Source organism: Gopherus evgoodei, chromosome 8, assembly GCF_007399415.2.
Source record: "Gopherus evgoodei ecotype Sinaloan lineage chromosome 8, rGopEvg1_v1.p, whole genome shotgun sequence".
In the NCBI taxonomy this organism is placed as follows: domain Eukaryota; kingdom Metazoa; phylum Chordata; order Testudines; family Testudinidae; genus Gopherus; species Gopherus evgoodei.
Window position 1 is genome coordinate 55,474,966 of NC_044329.1, and position 24,474 is coordinate 55,499,439.

Below are 24,474 nucleotides of genomic sequence, written 5' to 3' on the forward strand. Positions count from 1 at the left end.
GGCCCAGGATTGGGTAAGTAATGGCTCCAGGTGGTCAGAAGTTAGATGCACTAGCAGAGATGTGTTGGGAAGTTTGCTTCTCCTCCTCTAGTCACTCCCAGCAGCTCCTTCTTGTGCCATACTCACCCTTCTTGAAAAAAGCATTTGCTATTGCTCGCACTCTCCACCCTGAGAACTAGAACTCTTGGGCCAAACACATCCCTGGTAGCTCAAGTGGCTTTGAGGGAGTCACACCAGTGCCACAGTCAGACCATCCACCCAGGTGAAGTGAAAGGCTCAGTTAGTTCCCTGACAACACAGGGCGGTATCTGTCATTGAGCTGAATGTCTCTGGGCTCTGCTGTCAGTTTAGTTCAGTGAAGCCACAATTCAGCACGTTGCATATGAAGGGCTGAGCCTTGAAACTAAAGTTTTCCTTTATTTATTTCCACATAACCCCCACCTAAGAAAGCAAAAGGCAGGGGAGCAGTGTCCCATGGAATCTGGAGTTCCCACAGCCCCCTGCGCGGGGTATTATTGCTATGCGCTCACCTGTTCTGATTTGTAATCTCCAGGGGGTTACCTTTTGCTTGTGACCCAGTCTTTCCAATCTAGCTCGACGACGTCTGCCTTGGCTTTTTGTAAGGCTCCAGTCACTGTGCTCTCTAACTACTAGATGCCCCTCGGTCACTGTTTGGCAGCTGCTGTTATGGGTTAGCATGTATATTGCAGTGGTGTGTGAAGGCCTCAGCCAGGCTGGGCCCCCTTGTGCTGGGCACTAGACAAACACATAATGACCATCCCTACCTAAAGAGCGTGTCTCGCTGGGCAGCTGTAGGCACACTGGGGTTGTGGAGATGTGGTGGGTGCTATTCATACATGCCAGGAGAGCCAGTCTCTGCCCTGAAGAGCTTACAGTCTAATCATGTCAGACAGACAAGGGCAGGAGGGGAAACAGAGGGACAGGGAGGAGAAGTGACTTGCTCATGGTCACACAGCACGGTAGTAGCACAGCTGCAAACTCAGGTCTCTCAGCGCACCTGTGGCTTTAGGTGGCTCACTTTAGACACCTAAGTTTGGATGTTTAGGCCACAAACATTGACCTCAGCATGGCCATGGTTCACTCGTAGCCTTTGCACGGGTAGGAGAACATTTAAAAAAAAATGTAAAAAGCTACATTAGTGATTGAAACTAGTCACATTCAGGTGGCAGCTGTAATGATTTGTAGGAGAGAGGAATGAAGTCCCCATGGTCCTGCATGACTAGACCCAAGCAGCCAGGGCTGGTAGGATAAGTTGTGCGCGGGCTTGTATACACAGGGAAGTTAGTGCATAGTACTCTAGGATGTGAATCGAAAGTGCATTAAGCTACTGCACACACTCTCAGTCCACATTAAGTGTGTCCACATGGGGAGTTAGTGCAGCTAAACCCTGTGTGACCACGGATAGCTACTCTGAGCTAACCACGGCAGGCTTTTCCCCCATTTTCCCACGCCTGAGTCAGACTTTAAGTGGCTAATTGAAACATACAACTAAGAAAAAAATACCCCAACAAATAAAAAACTCACACAAGGAAATTAAAGGCAAAAAAAATGCAAGTTACTGTAATGTGATGTTTGTGCACACACCGTTTTTTTCCAGTGGAAAACTTTCAACTTCAAACAACATCGTGAACTGGACAGTGCTGCCCACCTGTGTGGTTTCCCAGTCCAGCGGCTCAATAACTACCGACTGGTGCCAGGTGTATGCCACAAAATCTATGGCGCATGCACAATGTGGCTGAGTTAATGTTGCTGTTTCTGCCTTAGCATTGTAGTTCCTGACCTTTTATTTTTCAAAGTGTGCATCCTTAATGTTTCTTTATATGGCAATTATACACGCAGCAGGTATATGTGCTCAACTCATTCTGGCGGGAATGGTGGGGAAACTACATGCACCCACATGCACTCTGCACCAGTGGGGCGCTGACTCCCCACTGCATAGGGGAGGGCATTGTGACACTGCATTTAGTACTCCATAGAATTGCCTCTGGCTGAAGCTGTGTGGGGAATGCACTGAATTAGCACATCCAGCACATTGCCTGGTCCTCCCTTGCTGGCCATGCTCACTGTCTGGGCTGTGCTTACTAGTTTGCCTGGAGCCCCTATTGGTGTCCTGTGCTACTGCGCCCCCCCCCCCTTCCCTTCCCGTCTCCGGGGCTGAATAGAGCTGTGCGGGTGTTTGTGCATGAGCAAGCAGGGGCTGTTTGAATGGCTAAGGTTGCAAGGTGTCTAGTGTAGAAACAGAGCTTATAAGGGAATCAGCTGAGCGGGGATGCCTTATACTGACCGTGAATTGTGTAACTGCACGTACAGGAGCTGCAGCGCTGGGGGAGCCATAGAGTAGGACATGAAAGATGAGCTGAAGTTGCTTTCACTAGCCAGTGGTGTAAATCCAATAATCAGGGAAATTGCTTCTATTGCTAAAAATTGTGGTGGTGAAGTCCATTTATTTTTCATTTTTCTTGTGTTCTCGCGACCCCCTGGCATGAATCACAGGCTGCATGTCGATTAAATTTACACCAGACACTATCTTTCATGGCTCTAGTGCACGTATGTAAACTGTGCTTTTGGCCACTGCAATTCTGTAGCTCAGTGGTTCGTCCATTGGTTGCTGATTGGACTGCAGTCACCCCCAGGAAATCAATCCTTTGCTAAGAAAATGCTCTGCATTGGGATAATGTGTGATGTTCATGCATGCCGCACCATAGGAATGAAATCATGCTCTAGTAATACCTAGTGCTCAAGAGCAGAAAGAAGGGGAGGCATGAGCCACCCCATCAAGAGCCAGTCATTCACTGGCGCTAGTCATTGGATCAAGTGACTTTTTTTCACCCCCTTCAGGAAACATTTTGGTTTCCCCACTGGTTATTTATATGTTTGATTTTTAAAAATGGCATCATAGCTATGTGCACCTGAGGCAATGCCATCTAGAGGGTAAGGCACTGGCCTAAGCATCTGGAGACATGGCTACTAACCTGCTGTGCGACCTTAGACAAGTCACTGCTCTGTGCCTCAGTTTCCCCTTTGTCCATGTTGTCTATTTAGATTGCAAGGTCTTTGGGGCACAGACTGTCTCTTGCTATGCGTATGTACAGCACCTGGCACACCAGGCCCTGGTCTCATTTGGGGCAGTTGTAAATACTACTGCAGTACTAATATATAATACATGTGACAATAAACAAGATCAAGTTCAACCCTGCCATCAGACAAGCCATTCGGCTGTCCGCCTGCTCATGGTGGTTGTCTGTCTCAGAAGCTATAGTGCTATAACTGCAGAGCTGGCTTGTTTTGTGAGTTAGATCTGGCCTCAGAGGGCCTGGTTCCCATCGCACCTATTGTTGTATCAACTGGGTGTAACTCCACGGAAGTCGGTTGTGTTGGTGTCAGACTGGTATGTGAGGTCAGAATCAAGCCCAGGGTATTTAATGATAGATGTTGGGAAACCTACAACAGATGTGGTGTTTTTAAACATGAGTAACAGGCTGGATTTAAACAACAGTCTGTATCCATATGCTCACTCCAACCTAGACAGCCTCCCCTACCCAGGCACCCCACATATTTAGTTAAATGCACACTGTGAGCTGTACACATACATACCTTTAGAGACCCACCCCCACCCCACACAGACATATTGAGCTGCACCAGCCCAGACAGCCACAAACCCACTTGCACACAAAGGGACTCGCTCTCAGACCCAGCCACCCGGCTGCAAGCTGTCAGTTGCACACTGAGGCACACACTTGCTCTGGTGCACGCTCACAATGATACTCTCAGGCACACCCACACTGGCACAGATCCCCTTGCTCAGATGCACACACATGCAGACACTCCCCGCAGGGCACAGTCACTGGCCCAGACACACTCACGTGGCCTGATACACGTTTGTGTGGCAGATGCGCTCTGCCAGGTATCATTGCAGTGCAACAGCCCTATCATACTGAATTAATCTGGGATTCATCATGTTAGCCGTGCGCATAATGAATTTATTTGGTATTAATGTGGATGAAATATGTACTGTCCTTGCAGGGAAATCGCACTGCCTATAAGCATTAGTTAAAAGGACCATTAAAATCAAACCTTCCTCAGCTCCATTAGGCCAGTCTTTCATGTTGAAGAAGATAGAGCCTTGCTGTGTGAAATGTCATGCATAATTAGTTTGATTGCAGTTTTAAACTCTGCCCCTTCTTTCCCACCCCCTTCCCAGGCTCCCTCCAGTGAGCACTCCCCTGCTGCTGAGATCTCGCCCAAGCTAGTTGGTGCATTATTCCTCCCTGTTGCTCCATCTGTGTCAGATCTGCCACTTGTTCTCCTTTCAGGCGTTTTGGTACGAAATGCACAGCCTGTCAGCAAGGAATTCCCCCTACCCAGGTGGTCCGGAAAGCCCAGGACTTTGTCTATCACCTGCACTGCTTTGCCTGTATCATCTGCAACCGCCAGCTGGCCACAGGCGATGAGTTCTACCTCATGGAAGATGGGCGCCTGGTGTGCAAGGAGGACTATGAGACAGCCAAGCAGAATGGTAGGTGCTGAACTCACCACAGAGCAGGGAAGAGATCACACCTAACAGGTGACACTGGGAATTCTACAACTGCAGGGTGGTCTGAGCCGGGATTATGGTTCAGCTGATTTTAGAGATTGGGGACATCAGCCAAATTCAGGGTCACATGAGGGTGTGTTTGGATGAAGATTTTGACAGCTGGTTTGTCTATGATGTTTAGGATTTAAAGGGTCCCCACTAGGGTCTGTTACTGAGTTAAGGAACTGTGGAATGTAGATCCAGATTCTGAACTGTATCCAGCTACCAATGCTGTGGGGATGTTTGTTTCTGGGGCTGAACTTCAGGTTCTCATCTGGTTTTATTGTAAAATAATTATGCTTATTCCCTGGTTCAGCAATGCACTTAAGCATGGGCCTAACTTTAAGACACAAACAGTCCCTTTGACGAGAGTTGGGCCACTCACATGCATACAGGGCTGCCCAGAGGATTCGGGACCCCACTGCCGAATTGCCACCAAAGACCCAGTACTTCGGTGGCGGGTCCCGGGGCAGAAGGACCCCCCACCACGGGTCTTCGGGGCTCTTCAGCGTTGAGTCCTGGAGCAGAAGGACCCCCCCACTGCCTAATTGCTACGAAGACCCAGAGCGGAAGCAGCTCTGGGGGCCTGGGCCCCGCGAGAGTTTTCTGGATCCCCCAGAGCGAGTGAAGGAAGGACCCCGCTCCAGAGGCCTCGAAAAACTCTGTGTATCTTGAAGTTCCTGCTGTCTGTTGCCCACCTGAAATCCTAATCCTGCTGTGGCAATGACAGTCAGGTTGAAAGGATTATAAACTCCAGTGCAGAATGGACAGCTGTTGCAGCTTGACTCTTAGAAAATGAAGATCCTGTTTGCATGGGAATGCACATAGGGCCAGACTTTTAAAGGCTTTTAGAGATGCTGACTGGTGTCTAATATGGAAAGCATCATGCCATCTTGAGCTGCAGTCTGGTCACACCTCCCAAACTAAACAGACTAGGCCTGATGAGTGTTTTGAGAGGAGCCCTTCAGGGAAAATCTAAGTCTTGTAGCAAGTGGTGGTGATGGGTGAGGAGCTGGTACAACTGCCTCTGGTTTGTTAAATAGAACCAACCCCCAGCACGATGGGAGGAGGCACTGTGTGGCTGGTGGTGCTGTCTGTTGGATAAGATGGATCCAGAGTATTCACTTCATCTGGCCATTAAAGATGCAATGAGACTTTTGGAAGGGCAAAGGGTGTTAGCGCAGGGGTCCTGGCCAAAACTCCAATGTCAGTTAATCCCTTCTCACCTTAAATTCTCCTTGTCGGAGAATTGGCAAGGGAATGAAGTGGGTTCGTTTCCTGCCCCCGAGACACTTCTCTGTTGTGTATTGCTAAACAGCGCTGCATCTCTTCACTGCTTGGTGAAGTGACTCTTCCTATACAAGGCCAAACCCTGCCCGTCCGCCACTCCCAGTGAGGTTGCCTGGGTGTAACCCTGGGGAGAATTTGCCCCTTGGTTTGTAAAGCATGTTGAGGTCCTTTGGCAGGAATGGTGCTGTCATCAATGTTAGTAAAATAAGATAATCATTAAGTAAGACCCCAAATTTCCCTCCCCCTAGAAGCGAGTGACCTCTCAAGGGCACAGCTCCGGTAGGTTGGTAGAACAATGCGGAGAAGCTTAACACTGAGAGGCCAGTCCTAGGTTTGAGCTGCAGGGACAGCATTGACAGCACAAACCAAATTCAGCTGGGCTGCAGACAGGTGCAGCGCCACCCCAGGCAACGGACTTGCACCTTACACTAGAGCTGAACTTGGTCCTAAGTTTCCATTTATCCATGTGAACCAAACAGGGCTCTAAAGAGCCAGTGGAGGTAAAAAACAAGGCTAGGGGTGGGAGGGTGAGAGAGAGACTATAGATCACAAAACAGTAATGAATCCACAGAGACGTCCCAACGGGACCTGACTGAAATTAAAACTGAACTGGTCTTTAATGGATTTCATGTTGACAAGCCCTGACTTCTTATTAATTAAGGACTCTATTTTGACCTAATCAATTTGGTTAGGGTGATGCAATGCCTACTTGTGCTGAGCGGGGGGGTATGAATGTAATATTACTCAGATTCCATTACTGATTCCCTGAGCTAGCAATGGCCTCGGCGTCACAGGGTTTGACAAGCTAATAGCCAGTAGGAAAGAGAGAGAGACAGGCACAAAGTTTCCTGTCCAAGAGACAGGTGCCACTGTGCTGATTTCAGTGGGATTTCTCCTGCGAATCTGAGAGGACTTGGCTCGTGTGGGTGGAGCCAGAGCTGTACATGGTTCTGTAAGTAAAGGACATTTTAGGCAAGACCCTTGTTCTGTGCTGGTCTCAGCCAATGCGGATCCACACACTGCTGCCATATAGCTTTATGGTCAAAACCATACATGGCCCCTCCCAGCTTGCAGTATTATTTCTGAAGGCCTCCGTGGCATTTGTCTGGAAAAACAGTCTACCAGCCAGAACCTGTTTTGGGCACCAAGGGGTAACCTGTCAGCAAGGAAAATGTCATTGCTACCATGTTAGACATACATCTGGTGGGCATCAGCGGAGTGGACAGAGATGCTGGAAGTAGTGCAGTTTTTCTGTCGTGTAACGGTTAAATGTTATTGGGCGTCCAATCTGAACAAATCAGAAAATCACCGAAAGGGCCCAGGCCCATAGAAATATAGTTTAATGTTGACCAAAATTGGGGGAAAGTTTCTGAATACAACTGATCATGCAATGATGCACTCAAACAAGTACTGTTTGGGAAAGCTCGGGAACTATTTTGCCCCAGCTCATATATTTTATCCTTTTCCCTGTACTTTTTTGCTTTCGGTTAAAGCAAAAGTCCGTAGTCACAGGACAGTATGGGCTTGTTTATATCATGTTATACCACATCAAAATATTTGTCAATATGTGTAGAATGTACTGATTTGAGAAAAGGTTTTCCGGCTGCTATTTTTATGAAATTATGCAGCTAATAAGACCTCTGCCCCTAATTATAAAACATATTTTTTGATGTTCTCTGTTTGGCTAGAGACATAAATCTAACACACACGATATAACTGTAATTATCTTCTTACTATCATGGATTGCAGTGACAATACATGTAAACGACTTCTAGAACATTAATGACTTAGAAGGGCAGTTGAATGTCTTATATGAATCTCAAAGTATAAACATGTATTCTTATGTGACCCCCTACATATAACTATGACCTATGGACTGTTTAATGCAACAACCCCTCGTGCTACCTTTACTCACAGAACTAGTCACGGTGATTTGTACATAGTTGACCCATTTCTATTCCCCCTCAGAATCTGTGTCTGATGTGTCCAATACTCTGTTGCTGGACTTGGCACTGTCACCGTTGCATGCATCAGCGCACACCAGCTCTTTCCAGTGGCATTTGTGTCACCTTGTTGCATAAGTACTTTCACAACGACATGGCACAAAAGTGAGGCTGGCTTCTGGAGTAGGTAGCAGCATCATCTGAGAAACAAGGGTCCGTATTACCACCCATCCAGCATTGGCAGGGGACACTTGAAGATACCGAACTGTTGCATGATTCCCTATGTGACTGATAATTTCAGGCGCGGCCTGAAGGAAGCCAATGTTGATGACACTTTTCATAGACGTGTAGGACTGGAAGGGATCTTGAAAGGTCATTGAGTCCAGTCCCCTGCCTTCACAGCAGGCCCAAGTACTGTCCCTGACAGATTTTTGCCCCAGATCCCTAAATGGTTTTTCATAACAAACAATGCGTAGCACGTGTTCTCCAGAGATGCTCTCTGGTTGTGCCACAGTACAATAAAGAGACCAGTGAGCCATAGGCTGCTGAATCAGAAAAAGCTGCAGTTATCTGCCTTCAAATCTTGTTAGCGATCCTGAGAAAGGCCTGCTTGATTGAGCTACTGCTGGGTTCTTCATTAACACTCAGGTTATGTCGGGTCTGTCCACGCCATGAATTCAAACTTAATTTATAACACCATTTATAAGGCAGAGATGTAGCTGTCTTCTAGACTGTCATATCATTGGAAGTGGTTCTGCTCTTTGCCCTCCACGCTGGAGGTAATGGACACTAGCTTATAAAGGACGGACACACCTGAGATTTCACACCTGTTCTTAAACTGGGAAGAAACCACTTTTCTTTTGCACAAAGCTGGGGAGGGGAAGGGGTAAAAATGAGCAGTATACCCACAGAATGTGTCTGAGTCACCTTCCTCTGATCTGACCAACACACAGCTCCAACCCCAACACTCTCAGCATTATTAGACTCATCGTGGTGCTGCTGTGAGCCAGACCTGGAATGCCACCAGGTGCAAGACACACCAAGGCTGTAGTAGCACATCTATTCAAAGTGCTCCAACAGCCAGTCAGGTTGACTTGGATGATTGTAGGCTCCTAGAAGGCCTTGGGTACCAATACTGGTGCAAATTTGGGATCATGGTCAAGTAGCCCTGAGGTGCAGCTCCCCTCCTCTCCTGGCAAATGACCTGTATTTAACTTTAAAGTGCTCCAAAATGCAAATGCAGTGCCAGATTGGCTTGAGCACTGATATGCCAGCTGAAGCCCTAGAATAGGGTACAATTTGGGGAGGGGGGTGTTTCTGTTATTTTCAATGGGGAAAGTTATGGAACTCCAGCAGTGTTGAAGTTGGAGGTGCAGACGCAGCAGTGCAGAGCTGAGCAGGGGAGTGAACTGAGCCCTAAGTCCTAGTTTTAGCACCATTGCGACCCACAAAACCTCTGCTTGGCTGCCACCCAACCCTAAGTTTTTGCTCTGAACGTTCCCTCGGTGCCTATGTTTCTGCTTCTGAGCATGAGGCCTACTGCCTCATGCTAGGCACGAGCAGCTTAGCTCATGCCTAAGCCCCAGCACACGTCAAACCAGAGCTGGTAGGGCTAGAGAGAGGCCACCTAACCACACTCCTGTGGAACATTTAGTTCCATGGTTAGGGTACAGGAGAGCCTGGCCCACATGCCACCCTCTGCCTGATGAAGAGAAGGGGTTTGAACAGCATGTGTCCTGACGGGGGGGGGGCGCAGCTCCTCCACATAACCAATAGCCAGTAGTTAGGGTACCATGTTACGGGGGAGGACTGACTCTGGTTCAATTACCTCCCCCCCCCACAGAGAAGGGATTTGACTAGGGATCCGCCAGTGCTCACGCGAGTCCCTCGATCACTGAAGCAGAGGCTGTTCACGCAGGGGCTGCTTTTCAGCTCTTGTTGAAGCTGTTCACTTGACTGAACTAATAACTGGCGCACAGGCAGCCTGAACCTTCTACAGTGCCATTGTTTGGGTGCTCATCCCACGCTGTGGGAAATTGTGGTTCAAGGCCCTTGATGAGTTGGGCTTTGAAGAATGAGCTCCTACCTATGACGTGAGTGGCCTAACTACTGGACTGTGCGGTACTCTGATGTCTTTTCTGTTCCAGCTGGTCTGCTTTAGTGGCATATTAACTGGGCTGAAGCCCTCTCTGGTGGTGAGGGGCCTCTCCTTGGATGTGGGAAATCTTCACATGAGCAGAGTAAGTGCCCATGTCACGGGGCTAGTCTGAGCAGCTGCTCCACTTTTAAATGGGGGCCCAGCAAACATGCAAATCACTCTTTTCTCCACAGGGGTATCCAGGCTGTGGGCAATCCCAGGGCAAATTCCCCCTTTGCAAAGGCATTTGACCAGGCATCCCCTACGTCTTAGGGCAGTTACCTGGAGGGAGAAAATGCCTGGTCAAACTTCTTCCTAACAAGCAGAGAGGGGATTTGGCCCCAGTTCACCCACAGCCCAGCTGAGTAGCTTAATCACTAGACTATAAAGTAAGTCTCACTCTTTTGTTGGCCTAAATGCACAGGCACCAACTTACTCAGCTCCCAGGGCGTGCTTGACCCCCTGCTCTGCCCCAGGCCCTGCTCCACTCCCCCCCCTTTCCCCAAGACCCCCCCGCCCCATCCTGCCTCTTCCTGCGCCTGCTCCTCCCCATCGCCTCCTGCAGGCTGCTGAACAGCTGAGCTGCAGCGGGTGGGAGGTGCTGGGGAAGATGGGGAGATGCTGACCCACAGGGCTGACTAGTGGGTGCTCAGTCCCCTCTTTTTCCCCCCATGGGTGCTCCAGCCCCGCAGCACCCCTGGGCTTGGCACCTATGGCCAAATGACAGTTAATTAAAGTAGAACAGCTTCAACAAGCAAGACTGAGGGGGACCTCCTGCCCATCAGTATATTCCCATAGCTCAGTGATTAGTGCACACAGCTGAGAGGTGGAAGACGCCCTTCTCCTCATTGGGCAGTGAGGGAAATTGAACCAGGGTCCCCCACAAGAGAGAGGAATGCCCTAACCTCTGCCTCCTCCCCCCCACCCCTCTCAGCTGTTTGGGTGTTAGGAAGGTACCTAAGAATCTCACAGGAAACAGCTTAGTTACCTAAGTCACCCAAGACCAGGTGAGAGCCTCACTCACCAGATTGCCTAGTGATCAATGGCTCGGTGTCTAGTTGGCAGCTGGTATCAAGCAGAGTGCCCCAGCGGTTGGTCCTGGGGCTGGTTTTGTTCAACACCTTTATTAATGAGCTGGATTATGGGATAGATTGCACCCTCAGCAAGTTCGGAGACGATACTAAACTGGGGGGGAGAGATAGATATACTGGAGGGTCCAGAGTAGACAAATTGGACGATTGGGCCAAAACAAAGCTGATGAGTTTCAACAAGCACAAGTGCAGAGTCCTACGCAGAAGAATCCCATGCATTGCTACAGGTTGGGGACTGATTGGCTAAGGAGCAGTTTAGCAGAAAAGGACCTGGGGATTACAGTGGATGAGAAGCTGGATATGAGGGCTTGTCTACATCAGAAAGTTGCAGCGCTGGTGAGGGAGTTACAGCGCTGCAACTTTGAAGGTGTACACATCTGCAGGGCACCACCAGCGCTGCAACTCCCTGTTTGCAGCGCTGGCCGTACTCCCGTTTTGTCTCGGGTGTAGAGGATCCAGCGCTGGTGATCCAGCGCTGGTAATCCAATGTAGACAGTTACCAGCGCTTTTCTTGACCTCCGTGGAAGGAGGAAGCCTCTGGTAATCAAGCTGGTTTCCTTTCCCGGTTTGCTCTCTCGGTCCCGGAGCCACCCAGCAAACCGCAGGGAAGGAGACCTGCTTGCTCGGGGTTCCGGGACCGAGAGAGCAAACCGGGAAAGGAAACCAGCTTCGCCGCGGTTTGCTCTCTCGGTCCCGGAACCCCGAGCAAGCAGGTCTCCTTCCCTGCGGTTTGCTGGCTGGCTCCGGGACCGAGAGAGCAAACCGCGGCGTTCCCGGTTTGCTCTCTCGGTCCCGGAACCCCGAGCAAGCAGGTCTCCTTCCCTGCGGTTTGCTGGCTGGCTCCGGGACCGAGAGAGCAAACCGCGGGGAAGCTGGTTTCCTTTCCCGGTTTGCTCTCTCGTCCCGGAACCCCCCTTGAAGCCGCCCAACAGCGCTGCAGTGTGGCCACATCTAACACCACTTGCAGCGCTGGTTGCTGTAAGTGTGGCCACTCTGCAGCGCTGGCCCTATACAGCTGTACTAATACAGCTGTAACAACCAGCGCTGCAAAATTTTAGATGTAGACATGGCCTGAGTCAGCAATGTGCCCTTGTTGCCAAGAAGGCCAATGGCATATTGGGCTGTATTAGTAGGCGCACTGCCAGCAGATCGAGGAAAGTGATTATTCCCCTCTATTCGGCACTGGTGAGGCCACACATGGAGTATTGTGTCCAGTTTTGAGGCCCCCACTATAGAAGGGATGGGGGCAAATTGGAGAGAGTCCAGTGGAGGGCAACAAAAATTATTAGGGCTAGGGCACATGATTTACGAGGAGAGGCTGAGGAAACTGGGGTTATTTAGTCTGCAGAAGAGATGAGTGAGGGGGGATTTGATAGCAGCCTGAAGGGGGGGTTCCAAAGAGGATGGAGCTAGGCTGCTCTCAGCAGTGGCAGATGACAGAACAAGGACGACAAATTGGTCTTAAGTTGCAGTGGGGGAGGTCTAGGCTGGATATTAGGAAACACTATTTCACTAGGAGAGTGGTGAAGCACTGGAATGGGTTACCTAGGGAGGTGGTGGAATCTCCACCCTTAGAGGTTTTTAAGGCCCAGCTTGACAAAGCCCTAGCTGGGATGATTTAGTTGGGTTGGTCCTGCTTTGAGCAGGGGGCTGGACTAGATGACCTCCTGAAGTCTCTTCCAACCCTAATATTCTATGAGGGGTTCCTGGATGTGGTGCTCAAGCAGAACCAGGCACTGACCTCCCTGAAAGGGGCAGGGCTTAGCACAACCAGCATCTCCCAGGGGCTATCTTAGGCTGCTCCCTGCCTAGAATGCCGGCTTTTGTGGCTCCCCTTCTTAGGTGCCACTCTCTCGGTCTCTCCCTCTAGTCACTGAAGAGGGAGCCGAGGGGCCTAACTCAGGCTTTGGGGAATCCATTGTGATTTTTTTCCCAGGCATCTAAAAGTTAGGAGTGACAATGCTGAGTATTGCTGCACCTGAGGCTGTTTGTGGCACTGTGCTGACAGACAGGGGAGATGAGCATAGAAATGGGCCAAACCAAGACTAAGAAACCCTCATTGGAACGTAGGGCTGGAAGGGACCTCTGGAAGTCAACAAGTCCAGCCCCCCCAGTGCCAAGGCAAGCCCAGGTAAGGCTAGCCCATCCCTGACGGGTGTTTGTCCACCTTGTTTTTAAAAGCTTCAAGGAAGATTAAGCCCCTTCTTGTCCTACCTTCATTGGACATGGAGAACAAATGATCACTGTCTTCTGTATAACAAACACCCCTTAACATATTGGAAGACTATCATCAGGTTCCCCCCAGTCTTCTTTAAACATGCCCAGATTTTTCAACCTTTCCTCATAGGTCAGGTTTTCTAAATATTTTATCATTTTTGTTGCTCTCCTCTGGACTTTTTCCAATTTGTCCACATCTTTCCTAAATTATGGTACCCAGCTGGGGCCTCACCTGTGCCAGGTAGAGGAGGACAACTACTATTCTTACATCTGACACTCCTCTTAATATACCCCAGAATCATATTAGCCTTTTTTTGCAGCTGCATCACATTGATGATCCATATGCAGTTTGTGATTCACTCTAGCCCCCAGATCCTTTTCAGCAGTACTAACACCTAGCCAGTTATTCCCCACGTTGTAGTTGTGCATTCGATTTTTCCTTCTTAAGTGAAGTACTTTGCATTTGTCTTTATTGAATTTCATCTTGTTCAATTCAGACCAATTCTCCAATTTATCAAGGTCATTTTGAATTTTAAACCTGTCCTCCAAAGTGCCTGCAAACCTTCCCAGCTTGGTGCCATCTGTAAATTTTATAAGCATACTCTCCACACCATTATCCAAGTCATTAATGAAAATATTGAATAGTATTGGACCAAGGACTGATCCACTGTGTATCTCCACTAGATACGCTCTCCCAACTTGACAGCAAAGTACTGATAACTACTCTTTGAGCATGGGCTTTCAACCACTTATGCACCCATCCTATAGTAAATTTATTGACACTGCATTGTCCTAGTTTGCTTATGAGAATGTCACGCGAGACTGTGTCTAAAGCCTTTCTAAAATCAAGGTATATCTCATCTACTGCTCCCCCCCCCATTACATCAGTAACCCTGTCAAAGAAGAAAGGTAAGTTGTTTTGGCCTGATTAGTTCTTGACAAATCCATGCTGACTATTACTTACAACACTATTATCCTCCAGGTTCTTACAAACTGATTGTTTAATAATTTGCTCCAGTGTCTTTCCAGGTATTGAAGTTATGCAGACAGATCTATAATTCCCTAGGTCCTCCTTGTTCTCCTTTTTAAAGATGGGCACTGTGACGGTTCCTACTGTAAGGCTTTATGGAATATGCTTGTGAATGTATATATGACCTAACTAAAATGTTTTGTGCTACATATGCCATGTAACATATTTCTGTAAAGGTTATGATCTACTGAATCTATTCATCTTATTTGTATGCATATATCATTTTTGTATTTGAAATTAGGAGTATTGGCTCTATACTTGCTCGATTTTAACTAACCTACTAGAGCATATGGCCAGATTCTTAAGAAAAGTGCAAATTAAGTGCCCAATCAAAAACCACTTAAGCCAACAAGGAACTTGAAGATGCCAATCCACATCTGAGCCTTCTCAGGCATGTGGATTGCCTGGTAAACATGAGTCGTGCATAGACACGTGGCTTGTCCATGTGACTCCAAAATTCCATCTTAAAGCTGGACTTTGCATAGGAGAGAGAAGGAGGTCTCCAACCTCAAGAGAAAGTCTCTTTAAGCTGGTGGGAGGCCCCTCCATTTTGTCTTCAGCTGGCTAAAGAGATCTCCACCCCCAAGGGTACCTGAAAGTAACTGGAACAAAGGACAGTAACTAGAGGGGTTGTGAGTGATTACTGGACACAGACTAGCAGGAGACTAGTCCTTAAAAGGAAGTTTACTGGAACTGGTGCGGTTTTATCTGTATTCAGTTTCTTAGACATAGACTTGCGTGTTCTATTTTATTTTACTTGGTAATTCACTTTGTTCTGTCTGTCACTATTTGGAACCACTTAAATCCTATTTCTGTATTTAATAAAATCACTTTTTACTTATTAATTAACTCAGAGTATGTATTAATACCTGGGGGAGCAAACAGCTGTGCATCTTTCTCTACCAGTGTTATAGAGGGCGAATTATTTATACGTTTACCCCATATAAGCTTTATACAGGGTAAAATGGATTGGGGTTTGGACCCTGAGTGTTAGAGACAGGAACACTTCTGTAAGTTGCTTCCAGTTAAGCCTACAACTGTTAGGGAATGTGGTTCAGACCCTGGGTCTGGGTTTGCAGGAGGCTAGCGGGTCTGGCTCAAACCAGGCAGGGCAGGAAAGTAGGGGCAGTAGTAGTCTTGGCAATCAGTTGCCAGCCCCAAGGGAGTTTCTTTGATTCAAGCCGTCACAGGTACCATGTTTGCCCAGTCTTCTGGGACCTCTCCCATCCTCCAAGAATTTCAAAGATAATTGCTAATTGCTCCCAGATTGCTTCAGTTAGTTTCTTAAGAATCCTAAGATGAATTTCATCAGGCCCTGCTGACTTGAACACATCTAACTTATCTACACATTCTTTAACATACTCTTTCCCTATTTTGGCTTGGGTTCCTTCCCTCAGTTGTCAATATTGTTTTCAGATCTGGTTATCATTAACGTTAATCATCTTTCTCTTGCTCCTAATGTATTTAAAGAACCTCTTCTTGCCTTTTATTTCTCTTGCCAGGTATATGTAATATACCATATTATTGGCAAACAGCACTGTGATGGTAAGGGAACTGAGAATGTGGTATGAACCAAGCATGCCCAGACACATCACCAAGACCAAGAGAGCTGAGAAGCGGCCAGCTCTGTGAATGCCATAAGCACTGAGATCAGGGTGGGGAATGCAGAAGAGACATGATCAGTAGACCACAGCCTCGCACCCAAGAGCAGGGTGGGAAATTGAGAACAAGCAGCCTCAGTGCATGCCATAGACACAAAAGCCTGAAATTGAGGGTTGGGCGTGTGAGAGACACATTGTAGAGCATCCTTTCCCCCATGGTCCTCCTGCCTGGGGAGGGGATGGCGGGAGGGTGGGGGGAGAAGAGCTCTAAACTCCTTCACCACACAGTGCTCTGGGTGCTCAGCTGCTGCCTTCAGCCATCTCTTTTCCGCCATGCCACTGAAAGCTGAAGCAGAGTCATCACAACCACTGACAGCATGAATGTTTGGCAGCATTTGAGACACATCTACTCCCAGCTCCAGCCACTCCATTCATGGGAATGAGTCTCAACTTTTGGCTGACCCTAGTTTTGAAAAAGAATTCATCTCTCTCAAGAATAGAGCAATATTTTGGGTACATGGATGAAACATCTGAGTCCAAGCACCACATCAGCACCCCGTTTGCTCCGAGCATTTGCTTTGCATGAGCAACATGCAAGACCGTGCCTGAATCTGCTTCCTCGAGTTCTGGTATTGCAGAATGGTTGCCAGACACTGCTTTCACTGCATGTGCGATGTGGTGAAACCCACCAGTAAGGTACATGTCGCAACCAGGTGACAATCTCAGTCCACACTCCACAATCCAGTCACTGAGGAGAAAGTGTGCAATTTATTCCTTGAATTTGATATCATCCGCAAGCGTTGCTTTGGTAATGGTGTGTACACAGTGGTGGCTCCGAACGTCTTGCATCTGGACATTCCCCCTGCGGGCTCTCTCACCAGATTTGATTGATGCTTTATTTGCATAACTGTCACCCACAATGGCAGTGTATGGACATTGCAGTGCGACAGTAGAGTGCAGCAGCTGATCAGACAGCTCCCCGAGTAGTTTTGCACGTGGCAGTATCATTGCACACCCTCTGCAGAAGCATCCCGAGTTCAAGAATAGCTGACGTTGGCTTATCAGATGCTGGTAGCTCAACCATTGACTGATTTTTCTCCAGCCAAGACAGTGTGTTTCTCTTTTGGGCATTTCTTAGAGACCCACCCAAGTTGAAGTGGGACAGGTGCCAGCTAACGTGTCATCAAACATCTCTGGACTGGGCAAAAAAACTGTCAGCTTGCTGATTATCTGACGATCAATAGTTATCGCTTGTGCTGACTGCTTCTTTTGTTTGATTTTTTTGTTGAGACTACCAAGTGATTTGAGATTATGCCTTTCTATGGGCACAAAGAGGTCTCCCTCACCCCTTTGCAGCCTCCTGGTTACGAACAGCTTCATTTATCACGTGCCAGTCTCTCTTACCATGCACAAACCTTCTGCACTTTCAGTTGGAGCCACAGTACACATTGCAATGTTCACAAGTGATTGTTGTGTGGGCTTGTTCCAGGTTCATTGCTAAAAGTATTTGTCATTCTTTCAGTCACAAAACATAATATCTTGGACAGCAATTTCATCTGCAGCCATGTGCTTTGTGGTAGCTTCTTTGTGGAGATCAAAGGTGGCATTCCACACCTTTGTTTTGTCATAGCTGTTACAGCTGCCTTAAAACGTGCAGTCAGGTAATCCTTGGTCAGAGCTGTATCTTTTGTGCAAAGATGCTGATGATTCCTACAGTCCTTGTTCAGAGATTGCTCAATGGCCACGTCACAGTGTAAGTATTCCACTGAAGAGTCTGGCAGTCTGGAACACTGCTTCCTATCAGCTTGGGCACAATCTATATCTGGCTTCTCTTCCAGAGATCTGGCTTCTGCTACATTTACACAACCCATCTGGCATAAGTCATATGCTCACACTGTCATAGTGGGATCATCTCTGCAAATGTCTCAAGCTCCATGGACTTGTTATTGTCTCTCTTTGCTACTATGTAATCCATCAGTGATTAGGAGCAGTGTAGTTTTTCCAGGATGGAAATGTATCTGAACAGTTTTTGCCTTGGGTAATGGAAGTATCCATGAGCTGGTGCAATGCTTGGGCGCTGTTCATCAAGTCTGCCAGAGCACTCTGTGCTTCCATTCTGTTTTCTCTGTGAGCCTGTTCCACATCTTCAAATGCTTCAGTGCATGTTCGAACTTCCTCCAAGATGTGTCACTTCTCATCTTCTGGAAGAATCATCATTGTGCACGGAATCACCAAGTGCGGCCCACTTCAAGTGAGTCATCGCCTCATTCATACGTTTGTGGATTCCAATGCCATGGTTATATGCTTTCCCTATTACAGCATGGCTGAAGCACCATAGATGCTGGCTTCCACAAGGATGTCTTCAAACCCACTCTCCTGCATCACACTGCCTGTATCACACATTACATTTGCTACATGATACATGCCTCCCTTCTCAAGGTGCTCATCATCAAATCTGTTTTGATTCCTCCATTTAATTATTAACAGTGCTTTGCAGTAGATTGCTTCATCATACACGACACAGGTCCAGTCTTGGCCCAGAAATTGGAACACATCCTGAAAACATTTCATCCTGGTGTGCACTGTGTTAAAATCAGTTGTCAGTGGAGTCGTCATTGGACAGTAGCCAATATTCATAAAATAGCAGACAGAAAACTTTTCTACAAATAATGACAAATATTTAGATGTATTACATAGTACAAAAAAGCTTATACTGTTGTGTGACCACAGACTTTTGCTTTAATTGAACGCAAAATAAGTACAGAAAAATATATCATGTGGGACAAAATATTTCTCAAAATTTCCAAAACAGTACTAGTTTGAGGACATAGTTGCATGATCAGTTGTATTTAAAAGCTTTCTGCCAATTTTGGTCAAAATTAAACTATGTTTCTTCAAGTTATGGCCCTTTTTGTGATTTTATGATTTTTTTTGGTTTGGTTGCCCAATAACATTTAAACATTATGTGATATAGAAAAACTGCACCACATCCACCATCTATGTCCACCCTGGAGATGACCACCAGATATGTGCCTACATGTGGGAGCAATGAACTTTTTCCAGCTGAGGGGTTGCCCTAACTCATTAATGAGACCACTTTTTAAAATCTAGCTGGTAGACTATGGAACTTTTAAAATGAGGCAAGGTTGTTATATTGGAAGGAAAGGGATTAAAATGTTCTCAGGTCCATCCTTACAAGAGGAAGGATGGTCTGGTGGCTAGGATACAAGATGGGGACTCAGCAGCCCCATGTTCAGCTCTCTGCTCTGCTATAAACTTCCTGTGTGGGCAAGTCACTTAGGCCCAGATCCTCAAAGGTATTTAGGTGCCTCACCCTCAGGGAAATCCATGGGAGTGAGGCACCTAAAAACCTATGAGGATCTGGGCCTCAGTTCCCACTCTGTACAATGGGAATAATAGCACTGCCCTGCTTCCTAGGGATACGCTGAGGGTAAATACATTACAGAGTGCATGGCACTCAGCTACTGGGGTCACAGGGACCAAATAAGGACCTTAGATAGGTTTTCTGTGTTGAAAGAGGAGCATCGTCACACTGTGTCCTTGGAGACCTGGAAGGCCACGTTTTATAAAGACAAAGTCACTGAAAAACGAGGGCTGAATTTTGCAAGCCCCCTATCTCCCACCCTCACCCCTGCCGGCCACAGCTAAAGCTAATTAAAATCAACTGCACCTTGCTTTAGATTTTGACTGTCCCTCTGTGCTGGTCATTGGCCAGCTTCTGTTTTGTGCTATCTGTTCCATACTGGTAAGAAATGGTTTTGTTCCAGATGATTCAGAAGGTGGAGCCAAGAGGCCAAGAACCACCATCACAGCCAAACAGTTGGAGACGTTAAAAAATGCCTATAAAAACTCCCCCAAACCCGCCAGGCACGTGCGGGAGCAGCTGTCCTCGGAGACAGGGCTGGACATGAGGGTGGTGCAGGTGAGACTGCTGCAGTTGAAGTATTTTTCCATTCCCTCCTTGTCCCGACCAAGCTGTGCACATCACATTCCCCTGACAGCGCACGACCCCTCCACTGAATTCCATGGTAGCCAGGCCAGAAAGCCGGATAAGCAGTAAGGCCCCCATCCTGTGACTGACAGCCCGTGGCTGGACTGCTGAGCATGTGCACTGCCCCAGGGCTCCAGGGGATGCATCTATCCACCACCTTGACCATAGCACAGGATCCGAACCGCTGAGTTAAATGTCTCTGGTTATTAGCAGTAAGCAGTGAATTAAATGTGAGTTTGCAATGCCAGCAAAATATGGGTACTGCATGTTTGGATGCATATCCCCAGGAGATCTGCCATGGGGCAGGAGGCATATGACCCACTCTCCGGGCCTGAATTGCTGAATACTGGTCTGAGCCTTGGGGAAGTTTGGATACAGAACTGGATCTGGGCGTTGTGGCTTGGGCCATTTCTATATGCTGTATCCAATCTGGAACCCCTCAGACTAGGGCAAAGTTCAGCTCCGAGTTGACTGGCCGTGGCGCCCTAAGTTGCAGGGGAACTGGGCTCCTGGGTCTGAACCATCTTGAACTTCAGGGAGGTTCGGAGCCAGCCCTGAATTTTTCTGTCCAAGCCAATCTTTCTCTCCCTGTGCGTGCTCCTTTCAGTGCCTTCTGGGACTCTGTCTCTCCAGGTCTGGTTTCAAAACCGGCGGGCCAAAGAAAAACGGCTGAAGAAGGATGCTGGGCGGCACCGCTGGGGCCAGTTCTACAAGAGTGTGAAGAGGACCCGCGGAGGCAGCAAACACGAGAAGGAGAGCTCTGCGGAGGACTGTGGGGTTAGTGACAGTGAGCTGAGCTTCCGAGGTAAGCAGGGCAGGAAGGCTGGGGGGTGGTGGTGAAGGTGGGAAGAGATGGGTTGTAGCAAAGGGTGGGCCCAAGGGGGCTCCTGCAGAGTGGGATGATTTTCTGCGCTTAGGCACAGCTCGGCATCCCACATTGAGAAGAATGCCTGGATTTTTCTTGCACCAGAAACGGGAATGATCCTTGAAACCGATGTCCCATCTGAAGATGTTCGAGTTGATCTCATGGCTGGTGGCTTCTTGAGGCTTTCTGCACTAGAGGAAAATGATTAATTATTGGCCTGTATCATGCACGGCCAGAAACCTCTCTAGCAGTGGAGCTAGGAACTGACACATACTTACTAAGGATGTGTCCATTCTGAGCTCCAGCAAAGGGTCTGCAGCTCCCAGGGGAACGTCCCCAAAAAAGAACTGCCGTGCTGGCCTAGAGCAATGGTCCCTCTAGTGTGGGGATGCATCAGGGCAAGGTGGAATGAACTTAGGCTGCACCTCACCATGTAATAGGATATTATGGACGGAAATATTTTCCTCATCTCTGCTCATGATCAGTCCCTCCCCTAAAGCCTGAGGACTGATAGCCCATGAAAAGTGTATCTGAGCTAACATCCCTGGCACTGCGATTCATATCTGCATGAATGGCTAGTCCCTGCTGGAAACTCACCTGCCTCAATGAGTTAATAAACTCCCCGTCGGACCCACACCAGCAGCCACCTACAGGCTGGCACAGCTCAGTGGACTTGGACTCTCTTCCATGATGGCTGGATTTCAGCTGTTGTCAAGACTCACTGCAACAGCCTGACAGCTGATGGAAGGAGGTTCCCCAGAGACTGTAGAGGGAGACTTGGGAAAGGATGGTGTGACAGCCTCCACCTTGGCTGGTGCACTAGAAATTGAACCAGGGAACTCTAGACCTGAAACCCTAAGTCTGCAGCTCCAGCTAAGCAGGCAGGCTCTGTGGGCTGGGCACAGGCAGCTCCTGTGTCACTGGCCTTTCTTCTGGGAGTTCCCCACCCAGGTCTGAACACTCAATTAGGAGTTTGCAGTGTAAATACAACAATCACTGTGAACTGTTTTTTAGGCCATTGTTATACTGTGATCGGATGGGTCACATATAGTGAAAATAATCATGGATAGGGTGACCAAATGTCCCGATTTTATAGGGATAGTCCCAATATTTGGGGCTTTTTCTTATATAGGCTCCTATTACCCCCCACCCTGTCTCGATTTTTTACATTTGCTATCTGGTCACCCTAATCACAAATACTGTATAGGTCTGGCCAGAAGCCTATTCCCTGCTGCCCCCTGTATTTCTGATCAGTTAAACCCCATCATTTTAATGGAATCTAGTTGAAAAAATAACTTTAAAGCAATCATTTAACAATAGTTTAACTTTAAAAACTGGCCCCTTTGAATCATCGCAGCAAATATACAAGCCACCAGAAATTATTTGATTATTTATGGTCTAATGAGAGCCAGCGATGGCTCCCAAACTGGTCTGTAGTGCCTGTGTATCAAGCCTGGTCCATAATTAGTTTACGATGCCCTTTATGAGGGCGAATGCATCTGGCGAGAGAACTTCCCCAAAAGAGGCCGTTATAGAATCATAGAAGATTAGGGTTGGAAGGGACCTCAGGAGGTCATCTAGTCCAACCCCCTGCTCAAAGCAGGACCAACTCCAACTAAATCTGTGAGAATCTATGTATGTGCCACCAGCTTTCATATGACTGAAGAATAAAAGATTTACAGTAATCCTGTCTTGTGTTCAGCTGTACAAAAGGCACTACAAGAACAGAGAGAAGCGTGTGGGGTTAGCAAAAGGGTAGAAATAAGCTGTGGTACCATTCAGAATGTATTCTTAATTAGTTGCACTATTTACTCTGGCTAAGTACTAAGCAGAGTGGAGAGAGCACATGTGCAGCCGGTGTAAATTGGCATAGCTCTATTGCAACAGAGCTTCCCCCAGCTCATGTCAAGTGAGAATCTGGCTCAGGATGCCATACAACTGGCCTTCAGTGAGGGACAGTTTTCTTTGAGTACGTGCTCTGTTGGTCCAGCTCATTCCTGGTGTAACCCCACTGACTCCAGTGAAGTCACTCAAGAGATGCGTTTGGCTCTGACTGACCACAGAATGTTTTCACTCATAAATCAATCTTCCTTCTTTCATTCACAGAAGATCAGATCCTCTCTGAGCTTGGCCACACCAATAGAATTTACAGCAGTGTTGGGGATGTTGCTAATGGACAGTTAATGAACGGAAGCTTCTCCATGGATGGGACAGGACAATCTTACCAGGACTTGAGGGATGGAAGCCCCTATGGAATTCCTCAGTCTCCATCTTCCATATCGTCCCTTCCTGCCCATACTTCATTGCTCAATGGTCTGGATTACACAATGGACACTAATTTGGGAATTATAGCACATGGAGGGCAGGGGGTAAGCCAGACACTCAGAGCAATGGCTGGGGGACCAACCTCTGATATTTCTACGGGAAGCAGTGTAGGCTATCCAGACTTTCCAACAAGTCCTGCTTCTTGGCTTGATGAAATGGATCATCCTCCTTTTTAAGCATCTCCTGCTTCTCACCGCATCCCACTCGTTCTTATGGCCTGAAAGTGTGCTCAAACTAGCAAAAGAGACAATAAGCGACCTTCAAGAATCCCAGAGATCTCGTACTGGAAAATTTCCATTATTTTCAATGGGAATCCACCATTGGTTCCTGGAGGGTTGTGAAATGATAGCGTGGTGGTTTTTTTCCCTTTTCACTTGGGGAGTGGGAGGGCAGGAGAAACCCTTCTGAACACTGGCATAAAGTATCTGATTCTAGGTTTTCAGGATCATAGTAAAACACAAACTCATTGATTCTCTGCAGGTCAAAGACTCTTTGCTGTTGAGTGCTTTTGAAGCACATGTTGGCTGGCTCAGCAGATCTTGGCTATTACAAACTCCAGTTGGCGCTCTCTTATTTGAAGTTGAATGAATTATAAATGCCTCCAAAACCTTTGCTCTTATCAGGAATTGACTGGTAGGCCGTTGAACTACCTTCCCCATAGATATGGAAATGCAGCGTTTCCAAAATCAGGCCACGCTTACCAAGCACTATACCTTTACCAAGGGCAGGGGTCTGACTGAAAGGGCAGAGTAAATAATGACAACCCTGGGGGACAAACGTTATCAAGAGTTTTTCAGCATAAAAATGTGATTTTCCTCCCATCCCCACTGAATATTAACATTGGCTGTTGGGATAAAAAAGTTCAGGAATATGGTTGAATGGATATCAGGCCAAGGAGCAGTCCTACTGCAAGCATTGGGTCAAAGCACTAGACAGTTACCATGGGTGAAAGTTACCCATGTGCAATGGGCCAGCACAAGGGCTATGTGCCACTTAAGCCCTAGTATAAGGCTAAGTGGTGCAAAGACTTTGTACTGGCCCCTCTGCATAAGGGTGAGATTCTACACTGGACCATACCTTGTGTTAGAAGGTGTTAACCCCACAATAACTGCAGTGTTCAAAATCATGTCAGTGGTAATGACTAACCGCACTCTGGAAATGACTTATCAGCTGATATGAATCTAACCCCAACAGTCCTTGTCCACACTGAGTGCTAACATGTTTTACATCATTAATGTTTATATTACAATAGGGCCCAGAGGTCCCATTGTGCCAGGTACTGTACAGACAGTCCCTGTCCCAGCGAGCTCTCAGTCTAAGTAGGCAAGACAGATCATGTGTGGGAGGGGAAACGGAGGTGATGGGATGT

At 47.6% G+C, this 24,474-nt stretch overlaps 1 protein-coding gene across 1 annotated transcript in view; it reads left to right on the forward strand.

The window, feature by feature from the left end:
* Nucleotides 1-23,676, forward strand: part of LHX4 (LIM homeobox 4) — a 39,143-nt gene extending 15,467 nt beyond the window's left edge. Inside the window, exons 2-5 of the mRNA XM_030573908.1 lie at nt 4,335-4,537; nt 19,692-19,846; nt 20,549-20,720; nt 22,887-23,676. Of these exons, the coding sequence (XP_030429768.1) occupies nt 4,335-4,537; nt 19,692-19,846; nt 20,549-20,720; nt 22,887-23,281 (925 nt within the window). The 3' untranslated portion in view covers nt 23,282-23,676. The remainder of the gene's footprint in view (nt 1-4,334; nt 4,538-19,691; nt 19,847-20,548; nt 20,721-22,886) is intronic.
* Nucleotides 23,677-24,474: the final 798 nt, after the last annotated feature.